At 33.9% G+C, this 22,122-nt stretch overlaps 1 protein-coding gene across 1 annotated transcript in view; it reads right to left on the minus strand.

Moving 5' to 3' along the window:
* Nucleotides 1–4,889: 4,889 nt before the first annotated feature.
* The window catches only part of LOC129262557 (dmX-like protein 1), a 77,142-nt gene continuing 59,909 nt past the window's right edge, over nt 4,890–22,122 (minus strand). Inside the window, exons 28-38 of the mRNA XM_054900683.2 lie at nt 21,335–21,455; nt 20,715–20,831; nt 16,105–16,143; nt 12,640–12,767; nt 11,872–12,043; nt 10,690–10,750; nt 9,701–9,831; nt 9,120–9,200; nt 7,842–7,986; nt 7,016–7,233; nt 4,890–6,348 (exon numbers count right to left, since the gene is read on the minus strand). Coding sequence (XP_054756658.2) covers nt 6,130–6,348; nt 7,016–7,233; nt 7,842–7,986; nt 9,120–9,200; nt 9,701–9,831; nt 10,690–10,750; nt 11,872–12,043; nt 12,640–12,767; nt 16,105–16,143; nt 20,715–20,831; nt 21,335–21,455 — 1,432 coding nt within the window. The 3' untranslated portion in view covers nt 4,890–6,129. The remainder of the gene's footprint in view (nt 6,349–7,015; nt 7,234–7,841; nt 7,987–9,119; nt 9,201–9,700; nt 9,832–10,689; nt 10,751–11,871; nt 12,044–12,639; nt 12,768–16,104; nt 16,144–20,714; nt 20,832–21,334; nt 21,456–22,122) is intronic.

Raw genomic sequence — 22,122 nt, forward strand, 5'->3', positions numbered from 1 at the left:
GTACCAAATTATTTAGATGTTTATATGTTGTGATTTTAAAAAATGTGAGGTAAGACCTCAAACCTTGAAGATCAACATCTCACGTAGACCTGTTTATTTTCTTTCTCATTTTGTAATAACTGGCAATTTATGCATGTTCTGTTTCAGAGAAATGAGAAGAGGTGAATGTTACAGAAATCTAGTGAAGAGTTTGTTTCAATGCTTTGGGAGAGTGAAATGGAGGGGGGGGGATAGATGTCATCTTTTATTGCACATGTCTGATTTGTTATATACAAGGGTGACACATTTGCTTATGCTATTGCTTGAGGTATTGCTATGCTATAAATATGCAGCTTCAAGGATTGCAAGGCATAGCTATGTCATGGTAGCAGTTACACTATTGTGCATCCAGTTCGAAAGTAGTTTTCATACAAAGCAAATAGTTATCTAGATTGAAAAATTAATCCACTCAGAATTTGATATGTGGGGTTTTGCAGATAAAGTTGATTTATCCTTTGGAATAGATTATCAAGTTTTTACTAAAATATAGAAAGAGATATACACATAGATATCGAGAGATGGATGCATAGACAATGTGTCAGATGCATTTGCTTCAAGCTCGAGCAATTGCTAGCCAAGCGAAAGATCATTCCTTAGCAATTGCTTTATTTTGTATGCATAATCCTTTGCTTGCGTGAAGTCACTCTGATGCAAACACGACTCACAGAACAAAACCAGGACTCGAATGCAAAAGTGCGGCAGTGCAAAATACCGCTTCTCTCTTTGCACATCTTTTCCTTGGATGTGGTGCCGAACTGTTCCTTTAACTTGTTTCTAATTTATATTGTTGGCATTCAGTTTGCACTTACTAGGAAGAAAACATGTACATGTAGGCTACTATACACCTGGGGGTTCTCTCCCAGGTACATAGACATGATTAAAAAACGTGAACGCCCTGATCAAGCAAATGCTCAAGCTGCTCTGAGAGCTTGAAAAAACCCAAGCAAATGCTTAAACGCACAAGAAAAATGTTCGCTTTATGCATACGTTTTTAACAAAAGCTTTATCGTTTCGCAAACGCTAGCAGGCAGATAGCAAATGCTTTACCTTACTAGCAAAAGCTTTTGCTCGCTTATTTTTATAAAAGCCTACGGAATCAAGCAAAAGCCAAGCAAAGGCCTAGCAAAAGCAATTGCTTCTTTTTATGCATCTGACCCAACATAGAGAGAGATACAATGAGAAATTAGAGAATTAGATAAGAGAGAAAGTTAAGATGAATGTAAATGAAATAGATACTATACCTAGGGTAATAAATGAAGACACAAGATATTCGAGAGAGAGGGGGGGGGGGGGTGGAGGAGAAGGGAATGAGGGTAATTGTATGATTTTGGGGAGAGAAAAATTAATTTCATGTGGAAAAATCTTACTCTGAGTCTGATATGCAAACTGCAATAATTCACCAATTCTCCCCAAGGAATTTCAAATTCTTGTGAGACCTGATGATTAAGCCCTCTGGGAGGGGGGGGGGGGGTCAAAACAAACCACAATAAAAAGCAAATAAACAAAGCATCTTTGACATTGTGCAATATCATTTAATAATATTTTTGTACTGACACAGTAAAAGGGTACTGCAATGCTGCTTGCCATATAACTATCATTTTGGCATGAACATGTATATAACATATTGGTACAAAAGAAAAATGAATGTGGTAAGAGATGAATTCACTAAGAAAAATCATATTAACTTCTTTGAATGTACATATACACACATATTCATATACTTGTTTTTAGTATTCTATAAACGTCTCCAATGACAAACATATCAATTCTTTGTTGACCATATAACTCTCATACAAATACAACTTTCAATATCATAATAGAGATATCAATGGATAAAAATATTTGAAAAATGGCTTGGATGGGGTGCGATTGTCACAATTATATGCATGTGACTAAAAGCCATTATTTGAGTGATGAAATAACTTGTATGCTTAATGAGTGTTGTTTGACAGGTTAGTCTATGTATAGAACTCATGAAGGAAAGAAACAATTGCCCAAACTAAAGTAATAAATTGCCTTTTTGCAAAATGTGTCTTAAGCAAATCAATCCCAAATAATACATATTATTAACTTTACTTTAAAAGAAAATAAAAGCTAACTTCTGATTGAAGCAAGCTTTTATTGTAAAACAAGAGCCAACATCATCCATTAACCCCCCTGGTAAAGAATATATATACATGTATGGATGAATGAAGTATGCTTTACACTGTTGGATGAAGTATGTCAAAATGTTGTCTGAGCCACTATTTAAATGCAACTGTTTTTGACCTTACATGGTTAAATTCACCCTGACAAGGATGAATACTCCATTTTCATTGAAAAAAAAATACTGATTACTCCTGTAATTTTAGACAGTTTTGACATATCAGCTGAACTGAGTTATTGAACCAAATTTTCATTAATATGAACCAGTAATCAAATGATCTATTGAGATTGGCTGGGAATACTGTCCCATCACTCAAGGTTATGTTACTTCTAGAGATCCTGATCAAAATCCTGTCAACATATCTAAGGTTTGTAATTAAAGCAAAGGAGAGACATAACTACATATTATACATTCTGATAAATCATACATGTAAATAAAAACAAACAAACTTGTGTACACCGCGGTATACATGCATGTCATGTAATGACCACTATTTTAATTTCTTCATTTTTATTTGACTTATTAAATCAATTTTTTTTTAATGTGACAACATTTGTTTGTAAAATAAATAATAAACAACATATCTAAAACAGGGGGATGAAAGAAATATACTATCATTATGATATTGCTTATTATATGGATACCTTAAACTAGAGCAAAACCTGAAGCCAATTGTTGAAATTAAGTTTATATTTCAACTTTAGTCCATCAGAAAACCTTCAAGCTTTAACATGTCACTAATGTTGTATAACTAAAACATTTAATGAACATTACATATCTGACAATAAAAATACAGCAGTTAAAATAGCTTTGTACATTCTGGAGAGGAAGCAAATTTCTTGCTTTTGTTTCAAAACATCCAAGAGGACTCTATGCAGCAGGGCTATATAACTGAAAACCGAGTTGATAGGCCTAATGTCTAAGTAATACTTCAAATGGTTACAGAATATTAATAGAACATTGGCTTATAAAAACACGCATAGATTTCACTCATAAGATGAACACAAACAATGTCCTGAACCTTTCTGGAATCACAAATAAAAATTGCACAGAAAATAACCAAATAATCTCTCAATAATAGATATACAACATATTGAATATATTCCTCACATAGCTTTAATCATAGGAAATAATATATAATGAAAATGCACTTTACTCATGATCAGCTATGCATTACATAAAAGTAAGTTCAACAGGAATTGTATGACTTCAAACAAAATATAAGGTATATTCGGTCAATGAAACAAGCTCATGGCAAATAATCAGTCTAATCAGGTCTTGAGCTGACTTTATAATGGATACAAAATGACAATAAATCATCTGATATAGTACACCAACAGTAACATGGAAATGCTTTAATGAATGCATAATGAATTTCTATGGGAATGGCATGACAATTATCTTCCACTGACAAAACGGTACATTTTATAACAAAGAAGAATGATACACCATCAGAACAAATTGATCTAAAATGGCAGTAAATAAACACACACACAATAGATGAAGAACAATGAGCCTACATTGTAACGTACAAAAAGGAATGAGACAAATACATACTTGTAAATAACATGAATGTCTATTTGAATGTTTAGTTGATGAAAGACTGGACAATTTGACATTTAACTTCATTACATCAATTTCAGATATGGATCTTGGGGGGGGGGGGGGTCATTAGCTCAATATCATCAATATGCCTTTAGGAATGAGATACAAAGGTATAGATCAAATAAGGGTATATTCAGTATTCACCAAGAAGAAATCTCTTTTTAGGAATGAGATACAAAGGTATAGATCAAATAAGGGTATATTCAGTATTCACCAAGAAGAAATCTCTTTAAAAATAGCCTAAAATAGAGTGATTTATGATCATCCGTCATTTTTCGTCAAAAATAAAGAAACTTCTTTTAATGTAATTTGTATAATTGAATTTGTACATGTAGTACAAGAAAATCTATAACAAATTAGCAAATTTATCTTAGCTTTCTTACAATTGTGAATGGGTTACTAACATCCAGTTTAAAACACTGCTCTCTACATGGAATATACATGTATGTGAGTTATTACAAAAGACGAACTACTAGTATTGTCAGTACTTGACTATACTCTTACTTCCATTGCTATTATATGACATTCAGGATTACTGAACAATAGGGATAGTGTAGGGGGTCAACGGGGTTTAATACAAATATCACTCTAAATTTCAAATTTGTTCTTTGTACGCAGGAGGCCAAGACTTAAGACCCCATAACACAAAGGTTTTGGGTTAAAAGAAACATTGAAACAACCATTCTGATTGGTTACTGACAAGTCTCTGGAACAATGTTGCATGCAACAATGATTTTGATTGGCCAGTGCATGTTTTGCACTTGATCACTTTAATGTTACAGAGCTCTGACAATGTAAGTGATGCTTCATGGAAAATGCTATCCTACAGATACAAGTACATAATTTAGAAATAAAAAATATCACAAGTACACATGATCATTACTGTTTGTCTTCATAACTAAAAGAACAGATAGGTATTGCCAGGCAAATGCATAATAGTATATTACTTTGACCATATATTTCACATGTTAATATAGCTTTTGTCCAATTTCATTCACTTTCTCACAAATGCAGCAAATAATCCACAAACATGACAAAATGGAGATACAATGGTATATGGTACATTGACTTTGTATGATCCCTTTGGCATCATAAGCTATTTTTCATTACATTCTGACTGGCGATACAGTCAATCACAAAAATACTGATTACGTTTTTTATATAGAATTTAGGATATATTATCAGATATAGGCTATAAATATACACACCCCATTGTTTCATGGTGATATGTACATAAAATACACACAAACACATTTTAATATTATTATTTTGTAACATAAACAATCATTTTGCTTTGCATAGATTAGTACTATATCTTTTTGAACAGAACAATATTCCTCCACATATACATGTATATATAATACATATATATAACAATTTTATGTTTTCTATTTATGCAAACCTCTGACCCCTTGACAACAAACATTAATCGCTTAAAATTTATCTCCGTTTTGAATGCAATAAAATCTATGCATCCAAATGAGGATTTGTAATGTATATTTTATATCAAAGTAGTTCAATTTCACATTTTTCTTTTTTTCAAATTAGCAAAAAAATATAGCTAAAAAAAGCCCAAAGACTTTGAAGGGAGCCAGGGCCTCCTTCATTTCTGACAAATTATATTGTTGGAATACAAAACAAAGTTATTACAGGAAGTAAAATGAACAACATGCTTAATAAAGAAGTTTCAATTCTACTGGCCTTTTTTTTTCTTTATTTATTTATTTTTTATCATTTTAATTTGATTTAAGAGAAAACAGGAAATATCTTAAAAAGTTACAAATATCTAGTTGGAAGGTATTTTAATAATTTTATTCATTTTCATTACAGGTACACTAATGCCTCAGTATAAAGTGATCTCTACTAACATAGACTTTGGCTTGCATTTCTCATGGTACAATCGTTCAATAAAAGCACAGGCACAAGCATGATAAGCCTGTAATCTTCTGGGCAGGTATTACAGACATGATCATGATTACAGTTTCAGATAAAACAAATTGAAGTATGGGATGACAAACCTGCATATCTCCTTCAGTTGTTACCTATGCATTCTTCCCTCTTTGTGCAATGAAGAAAGCCAATATCAATGTCAGGAGCAGAATCTTGTAGGACTGGTTCTCACATAAAACTGTCATTATTCACTATTAATGCTACATATCGGCACCACTCCTGATTGAAACTGACCTTTTTGAAGTTTGAACTAGGATTGTACTTAACACCCCACAACATCATTGACACCTTCTAAGTATGGCAGAACATTCTTTTGTCCAGGACACCATACCCCCATCATGACCCTGGTCACATGTTGTTATCGTCAGAGAAGCAAAAAAAAAAATTACTCAAGCATGGAAGGATGAGGTACTTCTAGTTGATGTTGGATTATTTGATATGTTCAGGCTGCGCCATTTCATGGTGCCATCAGCACCGCAGGAGTACAGGTTGTTGGGTGGCAGGAGGGCCAGTTGAACCACGCCATTACCAGACTGGCGGAAGAAGTTACCCCTGGTGTGCTGGCCTGGGAAGTAGTGAAGGAGGCTATGAACTGACAGTGACCATACCTGAATAAAGAGATGAGCGTGAAAGAGAGTAGTATAAATTGTAAGTATAGAGGAGGAGGATTTAAGGAAATGCGAGGATGGATAAGAAAGAGGTACATATACACATATTCATGTAGTACAGTGAGGAAAAGGATGCAAGAGGGAGATGAAGAATACAATTTTTTTTTAATTCGGCAAGATGTCCTACTATAACTAAACTCTTCAACAAGGACCTTTGCAGTGCCATAGTGACAACCTGATGAGCAGCTAACAATTTTCTTTATATTCAACAGTTACCATGTTGTACTTGATTGATGAGAAGGTTTCAAAATAACCCAGAATGAAGTACATTCTGTAAGATATATAACCTGCACTACATGAAAGGTCTAAAATCATTAAACCCTAAAGTCTGAACCCTCTATCACAAATCAATTGTATGTAATAATGTTGATGACAAACTATAAAAACCAGATTGCTCTTTTTTGGGGTTAGTTTTTGTTTATATCTCTATTGTACAGAGCCCTTGACCTGCATAAGGTTTTTGCCTGAATGTTAGAATGTAATATCAGATTTGACCCAATCAACAATATCCTTCCATTCTCATAACCATCTGGCATATTAAAGGGCATGATCATTGCAAAGATTCTTTTTTTCATAAGAAAATAAGTCAACATTCCAAAACTCTAACCTTGATGTTGCCTTCTGCTGATCCCGTCACAAAGAACTCCTCCATAGGATCAACACAGAGTGTCTTGATGCTAGACTCATGAGCTTGGAAGGAGTGTCTTAGCTTCCTTTGCCTTATGTCAAAGATACTCACTTCTCCTTTCTTACTACCAGCGATGATGGTCTGCTGACGAGGGCAATACAACACTGATGGTACACCTCCTTCATGACATGAGAATCCTGAAATTGGGTGAGAATATAAACAGACTTGATTTGTTAGCCATACTTTAACTCTTTTTTTTTACAACATTTTTTTCCTCTTTTTTCTGTAATGCTTTTTGTATTAATCTTTTTTAATAATAATAATAATAAATTGGTACTTATAGAGCGCATTATCAATTAAAATTGCTCTATGCACTTTATAACAGTATTTTGCTTTGTACATGTAAAGTATTTTTATAAAATATGGGAACTGTAACCGGAAAAATACAATTGATTTTGCTATTAATAGTAATATCACGACTATGTTAAATCTTTACCAATAGTATTGATATATTTCTTCATATTACATGGTACTTAATAAGTTTTTTTTTCATACAGCAAAATGGTTAATATTTCGTTTTTTAATAAAGCTGATCGGAAGAATTTATGAATGATTGGAACATGTATCTTCAGTGCTCAGTCAGCTACACAGTGATCGACAGATCATAAGGAAGGGTCGCCAGTCGTATCGTTCATAAAGTCATTCGTAACTTACAAAACAGCTTCATGAAATGACCCCCAGGGTTCTTAACAATACACCGTAAAGGATGCTGTTGACTGTATTAGACCATGCTTGTGAAACTTACCATGTACCATACACTTTCTGAAAGGTAGCAGTGTATCCCAGAGACAAACATTCTTGCTGTCTGTAGAGACCCCTGATGTCACCAACAAACTTGATGATCCAAGGAAGGCAAAGTCATACGCTGTCTTGTTGTGACAGGCCATGCTCTGAATGGATGGAATAAAAAGATTCATAGAGATAGATGGAGGATAGTGGTTGGACAAGGGTTTTAGTACAATTCCCTGCCAAAAGACAAGCAGTCCTTGAAGGATTTGTCTTTTCGGTCAGGTGACACAGAAACACTTTGTTACAGGAAATCTCAACTTTCTAATTCTTTCCAGTCCACTCCGTTGAATATTTGGTAAAGCGATTTTTCCTTCCAATTAATTACAAAGTGCTTCCCAAATTGCCTCACTGGATATACATGCTGACCATTCAACAGAGGTAACATTTGACCAGTTGAACAATAAGAACAGTCAGAGAGTCATATTGAGTTAAAGAATATAAAAGTAAAAAGGTCCATTGTAAAGGATTGATCTCCGATGCCCTAAAAAAAAAAAATACCCCTAACATAACTTGGGTCGAAAAATTATGTATAGTCCCATACACACATTTCTGTCTGTAGCGCTTGTGACTCTCAGCAAAATATGCTTTATTCTGTTTATTTTGATCTCACAATCTTACGGCATCCATCAATTGTTGTGTACATTCCAATCATTACTCCCCGATTGTTTTTAGGACTTTTCTTCTCTAATCAAACCTCAGGACAAGAGCTTATCTTTCAGATGAAAATCACCAAATTAGAAAGACATGCTAACCTTCACTTTTCCCAACAGGGCCGTCTGCACCATCCCGAGTTTTCAAATTAGCGCGCTATTTCTGATACGGCAAATTATCCCGATCTGAACAATCTCGAGATCATTTGTAATGGAGACGCAATTATCGCGCTAGTTCGTAGGATTAATCTCGAGATTGCAATCCCAAGTCAGCTTGGGATTATTTCCAAATTAGCGCGCTAATTCACGAATTATCCCGCTAATTCGCAGGTGCAGACGCACTCAGGATTATGTATTCACGGCATCAGACCATAATGCATCGATGCCTCGCTCGAGCAGGAATCGCTCTCCTTGCGATGGTGGAGACGGGGTTTCTTGAATCTCGAGATTAATCGCGAAGAGGGCTGATTGGGCTAAAATCTCGAGATCGAGCAAACTCAGGCTGGTGCAGCACTGCCTAATTTCCCCCTTTACAGTAATCTCTCTACTTGTACAGTATAATAGTAGATGAGTTGTAATCTTACCCAGAATGGTTTGGTTGCTGCTGGTGAGTTCATTCCTACTTGCCAGAGAGCAAGCTGACCTCCATCATCACATACTCCAAACTGAATGAAAAAAAAAAACAGTTCATACAGTCTATTTACAATGGGCACAAGACTTACAAACAATTCAAACAGTCTAATTACAATGACATCAGAAATCAACAGAATTAAAAAATTCATATCTATTTTTACAAAGTTTATTAGCAAATATTAAATGAAATTAGGCAATCATTTTAATCAATTTAAGAAATAGATATGTTTACACTTCTACAATCATTTATTTTCTTAATTCAAGAGCTGCACAATTTTCTGATGAAAGAGAAGCTTGTACACTGAATAGTAGTATGTTCTTGAGTAAAATTTGAATACAAAATTCTGTTTCTTACAAATACAAATGTATGCTGAATATAATTATTTCAAAAAGCAGAATAAGGATTTACATAAGCATAACTAACACAACCATTCAACATCTAATACATCATTTTCATGCTGTGTTTTCAGAGTGTCTTCATGAAAATGAAAGAGGTTGTATAGTTTGTCCGATTCTTCTTAGAATGACTTACCTTGTTACCCTGGTCATTGAAATTAATCTGAGTGACCTTTGGGAACTGACCAGGAGTCCTGTGGGTGTAGAGCTTCTGAGAATGACCCCATTCCCACATGTGAACGCTACCATCATTAGACCCACTGAGATCTGGTAAAATAAAAAATATCATATGATTAAAATGGTACACATCACGGTAATCTTTTTTAAATTTTATTTTAGAATGGTTCTGAGAACCAATTTCATCAAAGTTAATAACACCTGACATTACGTTGACAATGCTAAATAATGATGAAAATAAAGGTTTCTATGGAAGTAGCCACCAAATAGCAAAGTTACCAAATGGGTGCAATAACTTCTATGCAACAAGGAAGCATTTCATGAAAGGACTCGTCAGACAAGTCCCTTTTTATCTGACAGTTACCATAGTGACAGTGCCTCTCAGCCAATCAAAAATCAAGGAAAGTTGTCAGATCTTTGCCGATCAAAAAAAGGCTGATGAAATGCAACCCCACCCCCTCCCTCCCCCACTCCCCCCGGTCCCAATCGTCGGACCAATGTTCCAGCAGAGTATTTCATGGAGCATCTTATCAATGATTTTCACTAACAAATATGCTTCCAGGAAATCAAATGAAATAGTTTCATTAGCAGTTGTGAGTGAAAGGATGGCTGACTAATTGCTTCATGAAATGTTCCGTGGAAATTTTGAATACCGCTAAACCACAAAACCTTGACACCAGAGAATATGAGAAATGAGTACCTTGATTTCAAGATAAAATACTTTTTTTTGTTACTTCAAAGAGAGAATGTTTCTGTTTAACATTTATAGAACAAACACTCTTTGAAAAGAAGATCAAACAGAAATCTTTTTCTCTCAAAACTGAAATAAACATTTCCTTTTTAAAGAAAGCTACAGTGCCTCATGAATAAAAGTCTGATAATATCAATATCTTATTCTTTAATGGATGTGGTACGGTTTTGAAATGAGCTCTTCAAAGATGTACTTACAGTATGGTAGATTGGGATGAGCTGAAAGCTTTCTGATGTGGTACAATGGACGATGTGTAATCTGTTATAGAGACAGAGATAATAGAACCATAACAGAATAACATTCAACATGCCACTCAATGCTTATAACAACAATCAATACATGTTTGCCTTGTACATCTTATGCGTCCACATTCATCACTATTAGATACTGCACAAAGAAGTATTACTAGCTATTGGGAACGCACAATAAATAAACTGCAATCACTGATAAAATTTAGTTTCTAACTTAATTACATTCCTATACTGCTAATAGGTGTGATTTGGAGATCAACCCACAGATATAAATATTGAACAAGAACCTTCTTTTCACAAAAAGAAGAATGTTGAAATATCATTGCTGCAGTGATAACTCAAATTTTGGGTGAAATATCATGTTTTTTCTATATGAATTACTCCACAATCTTTCAAGTAATGTTCTATTCAATTCCAGGCTCGCTATAATAAAGCATTATGCCATGTCAAAACAAAGTCGAACTCATTGGATACAGTGTTAGGACCTCCAGGTTTTTTTTTTCACTCTCCTGAACAATAAATTGTTTAATATGATACCTAGAAAGATCCTTGTCATTTGATTGGTTGGTCGACATTGATCATTCAGCCCATTTTACAATGACGTCATCAACCGTGCAATTTTAGATCCATTCATCGTGCAATTTTTGATCCATACCATTGCAGCGCGCATGTTGTATGTACGCGATAATCAACAGACCGAGCTTGCACTGCATGAGCATATTTTGCATCGAAATTCACAAATTTAATATGAAAAAGAATATATTTTTAGGTGTCATATAAACCAAATAATGAATGTTCTTTTCATTCGTGCAATGGACAGAATACTTCATTCAGTGAAAGATGAAATGAATGACCCATTCAACTTGGCTATGCCTCGTTGAATGGATCATGTCATCTTTCACCTCATGAAGTATTCTGTCCATTGCATGAATGAAAAGAACATTCATCATTTGTATGTTAAGATACAAGGATGTGTTGCACCCAGCGGTAATGCATCTTCCTCATATACACACATACATGTATCACTCTCAGCTATCTAAAATTATTCTCAGTTGTGTGGTTGAGAAAACCTTTATAGCTATCATAAGCTTTTACTTTGACATTGAGGGCAGCATTCATTTAACTCACCACATGTGTGCTTCTACCCGTCTGTGCTGGAGTAGAGTCTGATGGGAAGGCTGGGTTGAAACCACCGGAAGGGAGCTGGATAAATGGAACGGATGATGACTTGCTCAAGCGTGGAGATGGGATGCTGGTTGGCTGTATCATCAAGAATTCATCCTCCATCTGGGAATTCTTTCTGTTTTCCATATTTACCAAAGAGAAACATATCAAGAACTTCAATACAGGAAAATTAGCTCATTATTAGAAAACACTTTTACTTTAATACTTACATGTATGAAGTAATCCTCAGTTTGAGAATATCGTTCTTACTGTATGCCACACGAGAAAGAAATAAATTTGGTATTTACCTATCAAGGACAGAAAATAATTGTTTGAAAAAAGAATTGACCAAATGAAGATGAAGTGGCCATGCTGTGCCTTTGACTACAAATATAACAATCTAAGGTTTGATTTCCAGCACGGCACTTTATACATGTATGCTAAATAGCGAGGCATTTTATCTACATGACCCTTTTCATCTTCATCAAATAGATGAAATGCTACAGGCATCACTGTTAACAATGTGTGATATGTTTTTTGAAATAAATTCTTGATGAAGAAAGTTAAGAATCACAATTACTGAAGTAAAAAAACAATGCACCCCACCATCTTTTTGATGAACATTAGTTCACCCTATTCTGCAAGTCTGCCCCCTGTAAGTGGTGTTAGGCAGTATCTTAAAGTAAAGTACAGAGGAGATTAAAAAGTAAAGATGCACAATCCTAAACTGACCCTTTCATCTGTTGGTCACCACCATCTTCATCGTCCAGCCAATAGGAATTGTCCGGAGTAAGTAGGAGAGCGATGTCCAACTCTAGGAGACCTCGGTGAGTAGACACGACTACACTGGATGGATTAGACTGAATTGAGACAACAGGAAAAAGTGCATTACTCCTTGCAATAATTTATAATATTCACCCTTACTGGTCACGGTATCATTGGAGTCTAGAAATCGCAGACTACACCTGTACATGTAGCATGACTACCACATAACATTGTATGCATCTACAGTTGCTTTGATTGTAATTAGTAAGAAATTCATGTTAATATTGGTTTACACTGTACAAGTGAATAGATTGATTTGGACAAGTGCTTCACAAAGATGTATGGCTTCTATCATAAAGTAACACAGATAATGTGGCCTAATAATCACAAGTATTTGATGGTGTATACATTCAAGTATCAGGATCTTTTTAGAAGCGAGTGACCCTGTACATGTATAGGTCAATATTGGGATACAAAGTACATAAGATATCTTGATTTAGATTATAACTTTTGAATATTAAGTAATATTTTCAGAAAATAATTGTTTATCGAAATTGTAGTATCTGAAACTTTTTTTATTATAGAATAATTGCATCTTGTTTAAATAATATAGCAAATATTGTTTATCTTTATAAATTTAAGAGAAGAGCATGTGCGCTGCTCACTCATGCAAGCAAAATTGATACACTTGTTATTAATAATGTTAATAAGCTTACTATGCTTACTGGTTAGCAATTGACATTTTTCAAATAGCTACTGAATGTACATGTGCATCATATAGAGTATGATTCATAAATGTACATGTGCATTATATAGAGTATGATTCATATAAGTTTTATTTCTGAAAGTATGTACAATGAAGTGTTGAGTTAGTTTATGAAAGCTTGGGCAAGTTTAATGAAAATAATAATAATAATAATAATAATAGTAATATAACAGTTTTTGTATAGCGCATTACACCTTACAAAGGTCTCAATGCGCATTAGGAAAAAGAAGAAAAGATAAGGGAAAGCTGCTGGTAATGCTATGATGATATTATTATCAGTTAAATAAATATGATTTCATGGCAGATTTAAATTGCTCAATCATATCAACTTGCCATTAATTGTGTGGGATACTATTCCAGAGTTCCGGCGCTGCGTGCGCAAACCCCCGTTCACCATAAAACTTTGTCTTGACAAGGTATATTATATAAATCCTTATGAAGTGATCTAAGATTTTGAACAGGTTCATATTTTAGAAGTAACTCAGACACATAAGATCGAGCCATTTGACTAAGACACTGAAATGAGAGTAGAAAGATCTTGAACTTAATATGTGAACTGACCGGCAACCAATGCAAGGATCTTAACACAGATGATACAGATTCATGTCTTTTTGTTCTGGTAAAATCCTAGCAGCCAATTTTCTAACATTGATTGCATTCTTTTTCAAGTGTTATGGATAAGTAACTACTCTACACTAAACAGATCTGGCTTGTGGCTACTGCATAAATTGATCTCACCGAGAGAGCAATGACCATACTGGTAATATCAATGCATATGTAACACATTTGTTTCGCTTAGCTAGTTTACATGAAACGCTACAATGACAACATTTTGCATGAAATGTGCCAAAATTCCCGAATAATCTACAAATTTTACTATAATACTGGAGTGTAGATATTTATGTTAAAGGTGTTGATTCTTTGCATCAATGTTCTAATTTGTAATATTACATAAACCTAATCTACATGTATATTATGCTTATTCTAACAAATAAAATGCACTAGTTGGGTAGAGTTGTCAAACGTTTTACTCTCCATGCCACAATTTTTTTTAAGGAAAAGGATAATATTCTATAAAACACTTATCTACATAGTTCCAACTATTTAAAGGTCAAGTCCACCCTGACAAAATGTTGATTTGAATAAATAGAGGAAAATCAAACTAGCATAACGCTGAAAATTTCATCAATATCGGATGTAAAATAAGAAAGTTATGACATTTTAAAGTTTCGCTTATATTACACAAAACAGAAGAAAGTTATGACATTTTAAAGTTTCGCTTATATTTCACAAAACAGAAGAAAGTTATGACATTTTAAAGTTTCGCTTATTTTTCACAAAACAGTGATATGCTTAATTCAGTGACATGCAAATGAGACAGTCGATGATGTCCTTCACTCACTCTTTATGTTTTTTATTGTTTGAATTATACAATATTTTATTTTTTACAGATATGACAATAATAAGGTCCAACTTGACTTAACCATATAGTTTTAAACAATGCCAATTCCACAGGTTCAGCGAGGAATTATTTGTTTCTTTCTCTTGACAATGTGGAGAAAATAAGAATATTTCGTATTTCATATAATAAAATACAAAAGAAATAGTGAGTGGATGATGTCATCAGTCTCCTTATTTGCATACCTACCGGGATGTGCATATAACTGTTTTGTGAAATTAAGCAAAACTCTAAAATGTCATAACTTTCTTATTTTACAACCGATTTGATGAAATTTTCAGTGTTATGCTTGTTGGATTTTTCTCTTTTCATTAGAATGAATGTTTTGTTGGAGTGGAATTGTCCTTTAATTTGCAAGAAAATGGCTTCAATATCCCAGAGAAATAAATCAAATGGTAGACAAATCTTTTGTTTTTATTAAGCCATATAGTTAAAATGTATATGGATTAATTAACAAAAAAGGAAAACACATCGCCATACTACATGTACATGTAGCTAGTGATGTATCATTGCTTTGGCATCATACATATATACGTTTGGTTAGAATTAGAGTTGCTCATTAAATATGAAGGATGAAGAACACTGTAGTCTCATCTTCTAGAGGATGTATAATGAATCAGTCTTCTGCATCATTACCTATTGGAATGGAATATAATTGTACACATGCTGTATGTACCTTCAAACAAAACAAAAAATTGGGGACCAGTGATTTTCCATGATAAATGCAACTGTAACAAACAAATTTCCAGAATTTGAAATAAAGATGCATTTTCAGAAATGACCAAAGTCCACTTTTGATCCAAACAATTCTTAAAGCAGAAAAACTGTGAATTCAACCCCTTTTCAACTTTTGAAATTCTTTTGGACCGAATGAAAGTCATTCATGAATACTACAGAAGATGTAAAACTGTGATTTGGCCAAAATTACCATAAATGTCTCGGGAAACTGAAAATAGAAATTTTAACTTTTTTATTAACTCTTGGAAAATGGAGAATCACTGCCACCATATGAAATCATAGGAACAAAAATGAATGCTAAATTGAACATAACCATGCACAAAATAGATGATACACAAAACAAAGTTATTAAATATCTCGCACAGCCCTCCCATCACCAAAGGGGTTAACACATAGAGCTGTTGGCAAGTGTTCAGAGGTCAGCTAGAGGTTGGAGGTCAGTCATGCAAAACAAAAACATGCTACATACTTGGAACTCTCCATTCATAGAAATGTTCTTCCAGTCAGCCTGGTCAAGAAAAAGAGGGAGGAGGCGAGACCAAATAGGGGTAAAAACACAGCAAGTCACAAGACAGTACAAACAGGTTACTGCTAGACATGACTTTTAACATACATTTAGCTCCGCCAAAAAATAGAAACAAAAAATGTTTGGAATATCATATTTCATTCATTAATTTTTTATTCATTGAGAAAATAATGCATAAGCTTTATTCAAATGCATATCAACAAGAATTCCATCTTGAAAGACCCTCCGCATGAACATTCTGTAAAAAAAAACTCATTGCAAAATGCAGATAATGGAAAAGTGGGCAAAAAATTCAAAATAAAATAATATTTAATTTTCAACACAGATTGACCATACATGGGTAGGATATACAACCTGTAAATCAATAGTTCCATTTTAGTCAAATTTCAATCAATTCAAAGTTGCAGAAGGTATATCATTTCATTTGACTTTTTTCACTGTGCATTCCAGACTCATATTTTTACCAAATTGAATCCTACGTTGTACATGTAGGCTACTGTCAAGCTGTCTTGTGTCAACTTGATCATCAAAGAAAGCAACTTGTTGGGGAAAGAAAGCGACTTAACAAGCACATGCACAGACATATTTAGTCATTTAAAATCAAAATCAACTTCATAATCATGTATGATACACTTTGTAGAAAGGCAAAAAATCAGCCAGTTTACGATTCCTAAATCATGCAGGTAACACAAAAAAAGATGTCCTAAATTTTGAGTAATGATACAATATTAAATGAACAGGGGTTGGTACCGTGAAATTGTCATAACTCTCTAGTTTATTACATGTTCCACATACTGTCCCTCGGGTATAACGTATGACTATTCTCCCCCCCCCAAAAAAAAAAAAAATGATCTTAATGTTTGATTTAGGGGACAGGATCTACAGTGTATGTAATGACTTCATGAATTAGCCGTTTCTCTAACTAAATAGTGAATAAATATTTTGTACTACCCTGCCCCCCAAAAAAACAAAAGAAAGAAAGAAAAACAGCAAGAAGCTAATACAACTGACTGAACACAATATACATGTAGGTAAATACTCAGGTCCAAAATGAAAAGGAAGTTTGGTATAAAAATGTTGTCAAGATATCCAGAAACAAAAACATTTCTGCTGCACGAAACTTATGAGTGGTGCTGTATTCATTCTATACATGTACATGTACAGTGCATAAAGCTTGTATTGCAAAAAGTTTCAGAAAAAAGGGAAATAAAATGAGAAAAAAATATTCAGCTGAAAATTTTAAAAGAATAAAATTGTAACTTCAGAATTTCCCAAATTCATATTACAAAAAAAAATCATAGCAATAATTGGTTTTCTGAAAAAAAAAATATATAATTGGGAAAATTAGTATAAATAATCATATATTGCTTATTTGTAAGCAGGTTTTATTCATAAATATATCACTCTCCAATGCAAATTAGCCAATTAGTCTGAGAGTAGAGAGTTTCTCTGATTTATAACAGGGATGAGACATAAAAACTAACCAATGAAATTATGAAACAAACCAATATGTGACATATATTATTCATGGCATCGTTCAAGTAGTATACAAGTAACTGTTCATTGATAGTGATAAGGAGATTCTTTGAATAGCGCATCATGAAGAGATAATCAGCCTCTGCTAACCTTTCATAATATTTGAAAACATACATATGTAATGATTCATTGTATAATTTGTGAGTAGAAACTAGTGCATCTTTGTTAAGTATATCATATTTTCTATTATTATAATTATTTTTCTATTATTATTATAGATGGGTCATGCCATGGGAAAATAACCATAACATACTTTTTAAATTGTGAATAGAAATTAAACAAAATGAAGAAGAGAATACCCCAATACGAATGAAATGTTATTTTGTGGTGGAAGCTCAAAATATACAAATGTGAGAAAGAGAAACTTGAATATCTTTCAACAAAACATTCACAAGACGAAGAAAGTGTTAAACAAAATTCGAGAAAATAGATACATAATAATGTGTATTTTGTAAACTCCGTAAAAAAATAATTCTTGCAAATATATTTCTTGCAGAAAGAATTGAATTAAGTATTGACAATAATCTAAATAAAATGCCCTAAATTGATGTGATGTTATAATCCTACAATGTTTCATAACTGAACTCCAAACATCTGATTCAAAACTCTCATAACTTTATTGTATAAACTGTCAAATTTATCTTGATTTCTAAAACATGCATTAATTAATCATTCAAATTCACTTTAATTATGCAAGACACAAACCTGCACTGCAAATAAATATAAAGGTAAAAATGAATGAAGGTGCTTAAGATAAAACCACTGCAATTGCAAGCTAAAGTGATGGACTAAAAGAGCAAATCATGAAAAATATAATTGCGACATAAAAAAATATATATATAATCTTTGTTCATAAGGAAATCAAAATCAAATAAACATGGAGGTTCTGAGCAAATAAAGTGTAATTCCTCACAAGCTTATTGGGATTGTAACCTCACACAATGTATGAATATGTTAATATTTAAATGGAAATTTGGTTTCAAGAATAATTGAGAGCATTACTGGCTCAATTACAGAGCAATCACTTTTCAAAACTCATTAGGCCTTAATAAAAACAAGTTTTGGACAAAGCATAACAAAAATTTAATTTTTTTTTTCTTTTTTTATAAGAATATATGTACATTCAGTAAGTGTCACTTTACCAGTATGCTACAGGAAGAATAAATACAGGTAATATTTTTTTTCTCCAAATTTGAAATTATTATTCCTATTCTCTATACCAGTAATTGTACAAACACAAGCCCACACTGAGCTACGGCTGACCTGTACTCATCTTTTTGCCTGATACATGTAGCTGAAATCTATATATATTTTCAGAGTACAGAAATCAGCATGTACAGTACATGTACATGTTCAGGTAGTCTAATATCAATTTCTATATAATAGATTTTGTTTCAAAGTCACACTGCTATGAAAGTGAATTCTTTCTATCAGCCTGTATTGGTTACAATCCCTCTGAAGCTCAGAGTAACTTACAGGACTGTGTCTTCGAGAAGAAAGCAGTTCCTGTTATTGATCAGCATGGCACAAGAATGGGAATAATACATATCACTTCAGTGGGTTCACATACGAACACTGCATTGGGTTTCTGGGGTCACAGTATTTCAAGGTTAGTAATAACGTCAAAAGCAGAAACTTATGAAATTTTCCAGGCCTACTTCTCAGATACCCAGAGATTCAATTTCCAATGTCTAAAATCTGAAGAAAATCCCAACATTGGTTTGTATGCATATCATCATCAGATTTTAGTATATTAAAAATGTACAACCACTACCACGCTGTAAAGCTACGCATCAACTCAAAAAGTAACATATTCTTCATGCTATAAAACAGGATTTCAGTACAAGTTGCATAAACAATAGAAATGGTTATTCTTAATACTTCTATCTGAAAAAAAAAATGATTTTTTTCATCAACTTGCGTATAGTAGATTTCAATGTTTTCTTTTGATGACACAATAGATGACATTACACAAGAACCCTGTTTTAAATACACAGTCCCCACCCATTAATCAAACTAGCAGCACCAATATTTGCATTCTTTTTCATGCTCTTTGCAACAAGCAGTAACCCAACATGCATCAAAGAAATAGCATTTTGCTCTGTTAAAAAAACCCCAGCAAACACACTGCATCCAAACCAAATTTTCATGCATCCTACAATGCAAACATTTGTCTTAATTGTATTGAACACAACTTCTCTTCCTCTAGATCTGATGATGAATAATTTATAGAGCCTTAATTGTAACATCACATCTCTTTCTTTTGCTTAGGATGTAGCCTGGATTCATAGCTTGATATTTATTCAACTGAGACCATGTTAGTAATTTTGTTTATTCTTAGCTTTCTAAATACATATATTTGTTTTTAAATCAACAATTGCTGATAGCAAGGTTAATGCATCTAGCATACAATAATTGTTACCAGACTCTTGTAGAGGTGTGCAATATTATAAACTCTTGGCTCAAAATCTTACTAAGAATCTACCAGCTTTACGGTCAAAGTAGACTTAAGTGTGCAAGGGCTCCACCAACTTGAAATACTGAAATACAATTTTTTTTCAGAGATAAAAGCATGATTGTATTGAGGACTGGTAAGGGGTGCAAGGATGCACCCATTGCCTACAGACTCAAACAACTAAAGAATAAAGCTTGCACAGCTTCACAACTTTTTTCAAAAGTGAACATGGTTTTAATGGGGTGCAAGGTTGTACCCCTTGGTTTGCTATCTCTACTATATTTTGGGGAAAAGCTTGCACAGATCAACAACATCTATAAGGGTCAAATATGCACCCCGTAGTCTACCAACTCTATCAACTTGGGAACAAAAGCTTGCACAGATCCAAACCAAAACTAGGTAGGGTAATGTTAAGAAGGGCAAGGATGCACTCCTTTTTTTCGCATCTCCACTAAGTAGGGGGAACAAAACTATTAATGATGTATCTTAAAGATCATGCTGACAAATTCTAAGGGGTGTCACAATGCACCCCTTGGCCCCTGATAAAGAGGTGTTTGGTTACCTGGTTGAAGCAGAAAGCTGATATCTTCTCCTGTTCTTTATGGATGAGCTTGGCTTGGGATGCTGCCTGAGGGAGAGAACTGGTGCTTCTGCTAGGGCTTCTCATGGAGGAGTCAGGCTGGTGTGAAGAGACGGAATGAATCACAAGATGATAATGATACCAGTAATAGACATTCATGTAGAAATATTACAATCTTAGGTGCACAATTATTACCAAGCCTTGAACCCAGCTGCTGATTCCAGTGCTCACTTCAATTAACCAACTGAATATCAGTTTATGCAATTCCGATAACGGACCATCCAGGTTACTGGCTACCCATTCACCTCATCAGGGTGAAGAGCGGCAATGTGGAATCATGTACATAATGTGACAAAACATATGGATGGCAGCATTCCATTCTGCTGTAACACAGATCAAAAATTGATAAAACATCTATAAGCAATTTCTAAAACATCTTTAAAATCACAGAATACCATCATAGGCAGCATTGAAGACCAGGAGACATCTTGAGTTCAAATTTACAATTACATTTAAAGTATATCTGACAACTTCATTTATAAATATGTAAAATAACCATCATATGGATATTATTGGAGATATCAAGATAGGCTGGTTAATACCATATCTTCCATGACATTGCCCTTCTTGAAGATAAACTGGATGAAGATATCCTGGATGATCTCCTGCCTCACCAGGAAGTTCCACAGCCTCTTCGCAGGAAGTGTTGCTTTGGAGTCACTCCTAAAGAAAAACATACATGACAATTACTGTATAGATTTTGTAATGGTTACAAAATGATTTCCTAAACTAGTTTGAAGAGTCTAACAAAAAGCGTGACCGAGTTTATGTATTTGGGTCATTACCCCCCCATCAACTTGTACATGTATGTATATCCGACCAGCATTTTCCCTCCATTTTCTTTACTTCAAGAACTACTACAACTGTGATAGTTTGAGCGCATTACACCACATACAATACACAAAGGGGAGACAAATAATTTCAGTTAAGTCCAGCATATACATGTAGGAGGTTGTCGGATGTGCACACTCTATAGAATTGTGCAGTGATAATGATGGGAAATTGTCAGATAGGTCTTTGTCTAGAATATAATTAACACACATGCCCACATAATAATTAATAATAATAATTGGCATTTATATAGCGCTTTATCAATCTACAACTGTTCAAAGCGCTTCACAATTATTATTACCCGGTCACTGGATTCATAGCATTTCAAGCAGCCTGTTAGGCGCACACTTGCTACACCAACCACAATGACGGTTGTTTCCTACCGGTACCCAATTAGCACCTGGGTGAGAGTGGCAATTTGTGGATTGACGCCTTGCCAAAGGGCGCTAGGCCATGGTGGGATTCGAACACACGACCCTCTGATTACAAGGCGAGAGTC

This window comes from Lytechinus pictus, chromosome 5 (genome assembly GCF_037042905.1).
Source record: "Lytechinus pictus isolate F3 Inbred chromosome 5, Lp3.0, whole genome shotgun sequence".
In the NCBI taxonomy this organism is placed as follows: domain Eukaryota; kingdom Metazoa; phylum Echinodermata; class Echinoidea; order Temnopleuroida; family Toxopneustidae; genus Lytechinus; species Lytechinus pictus.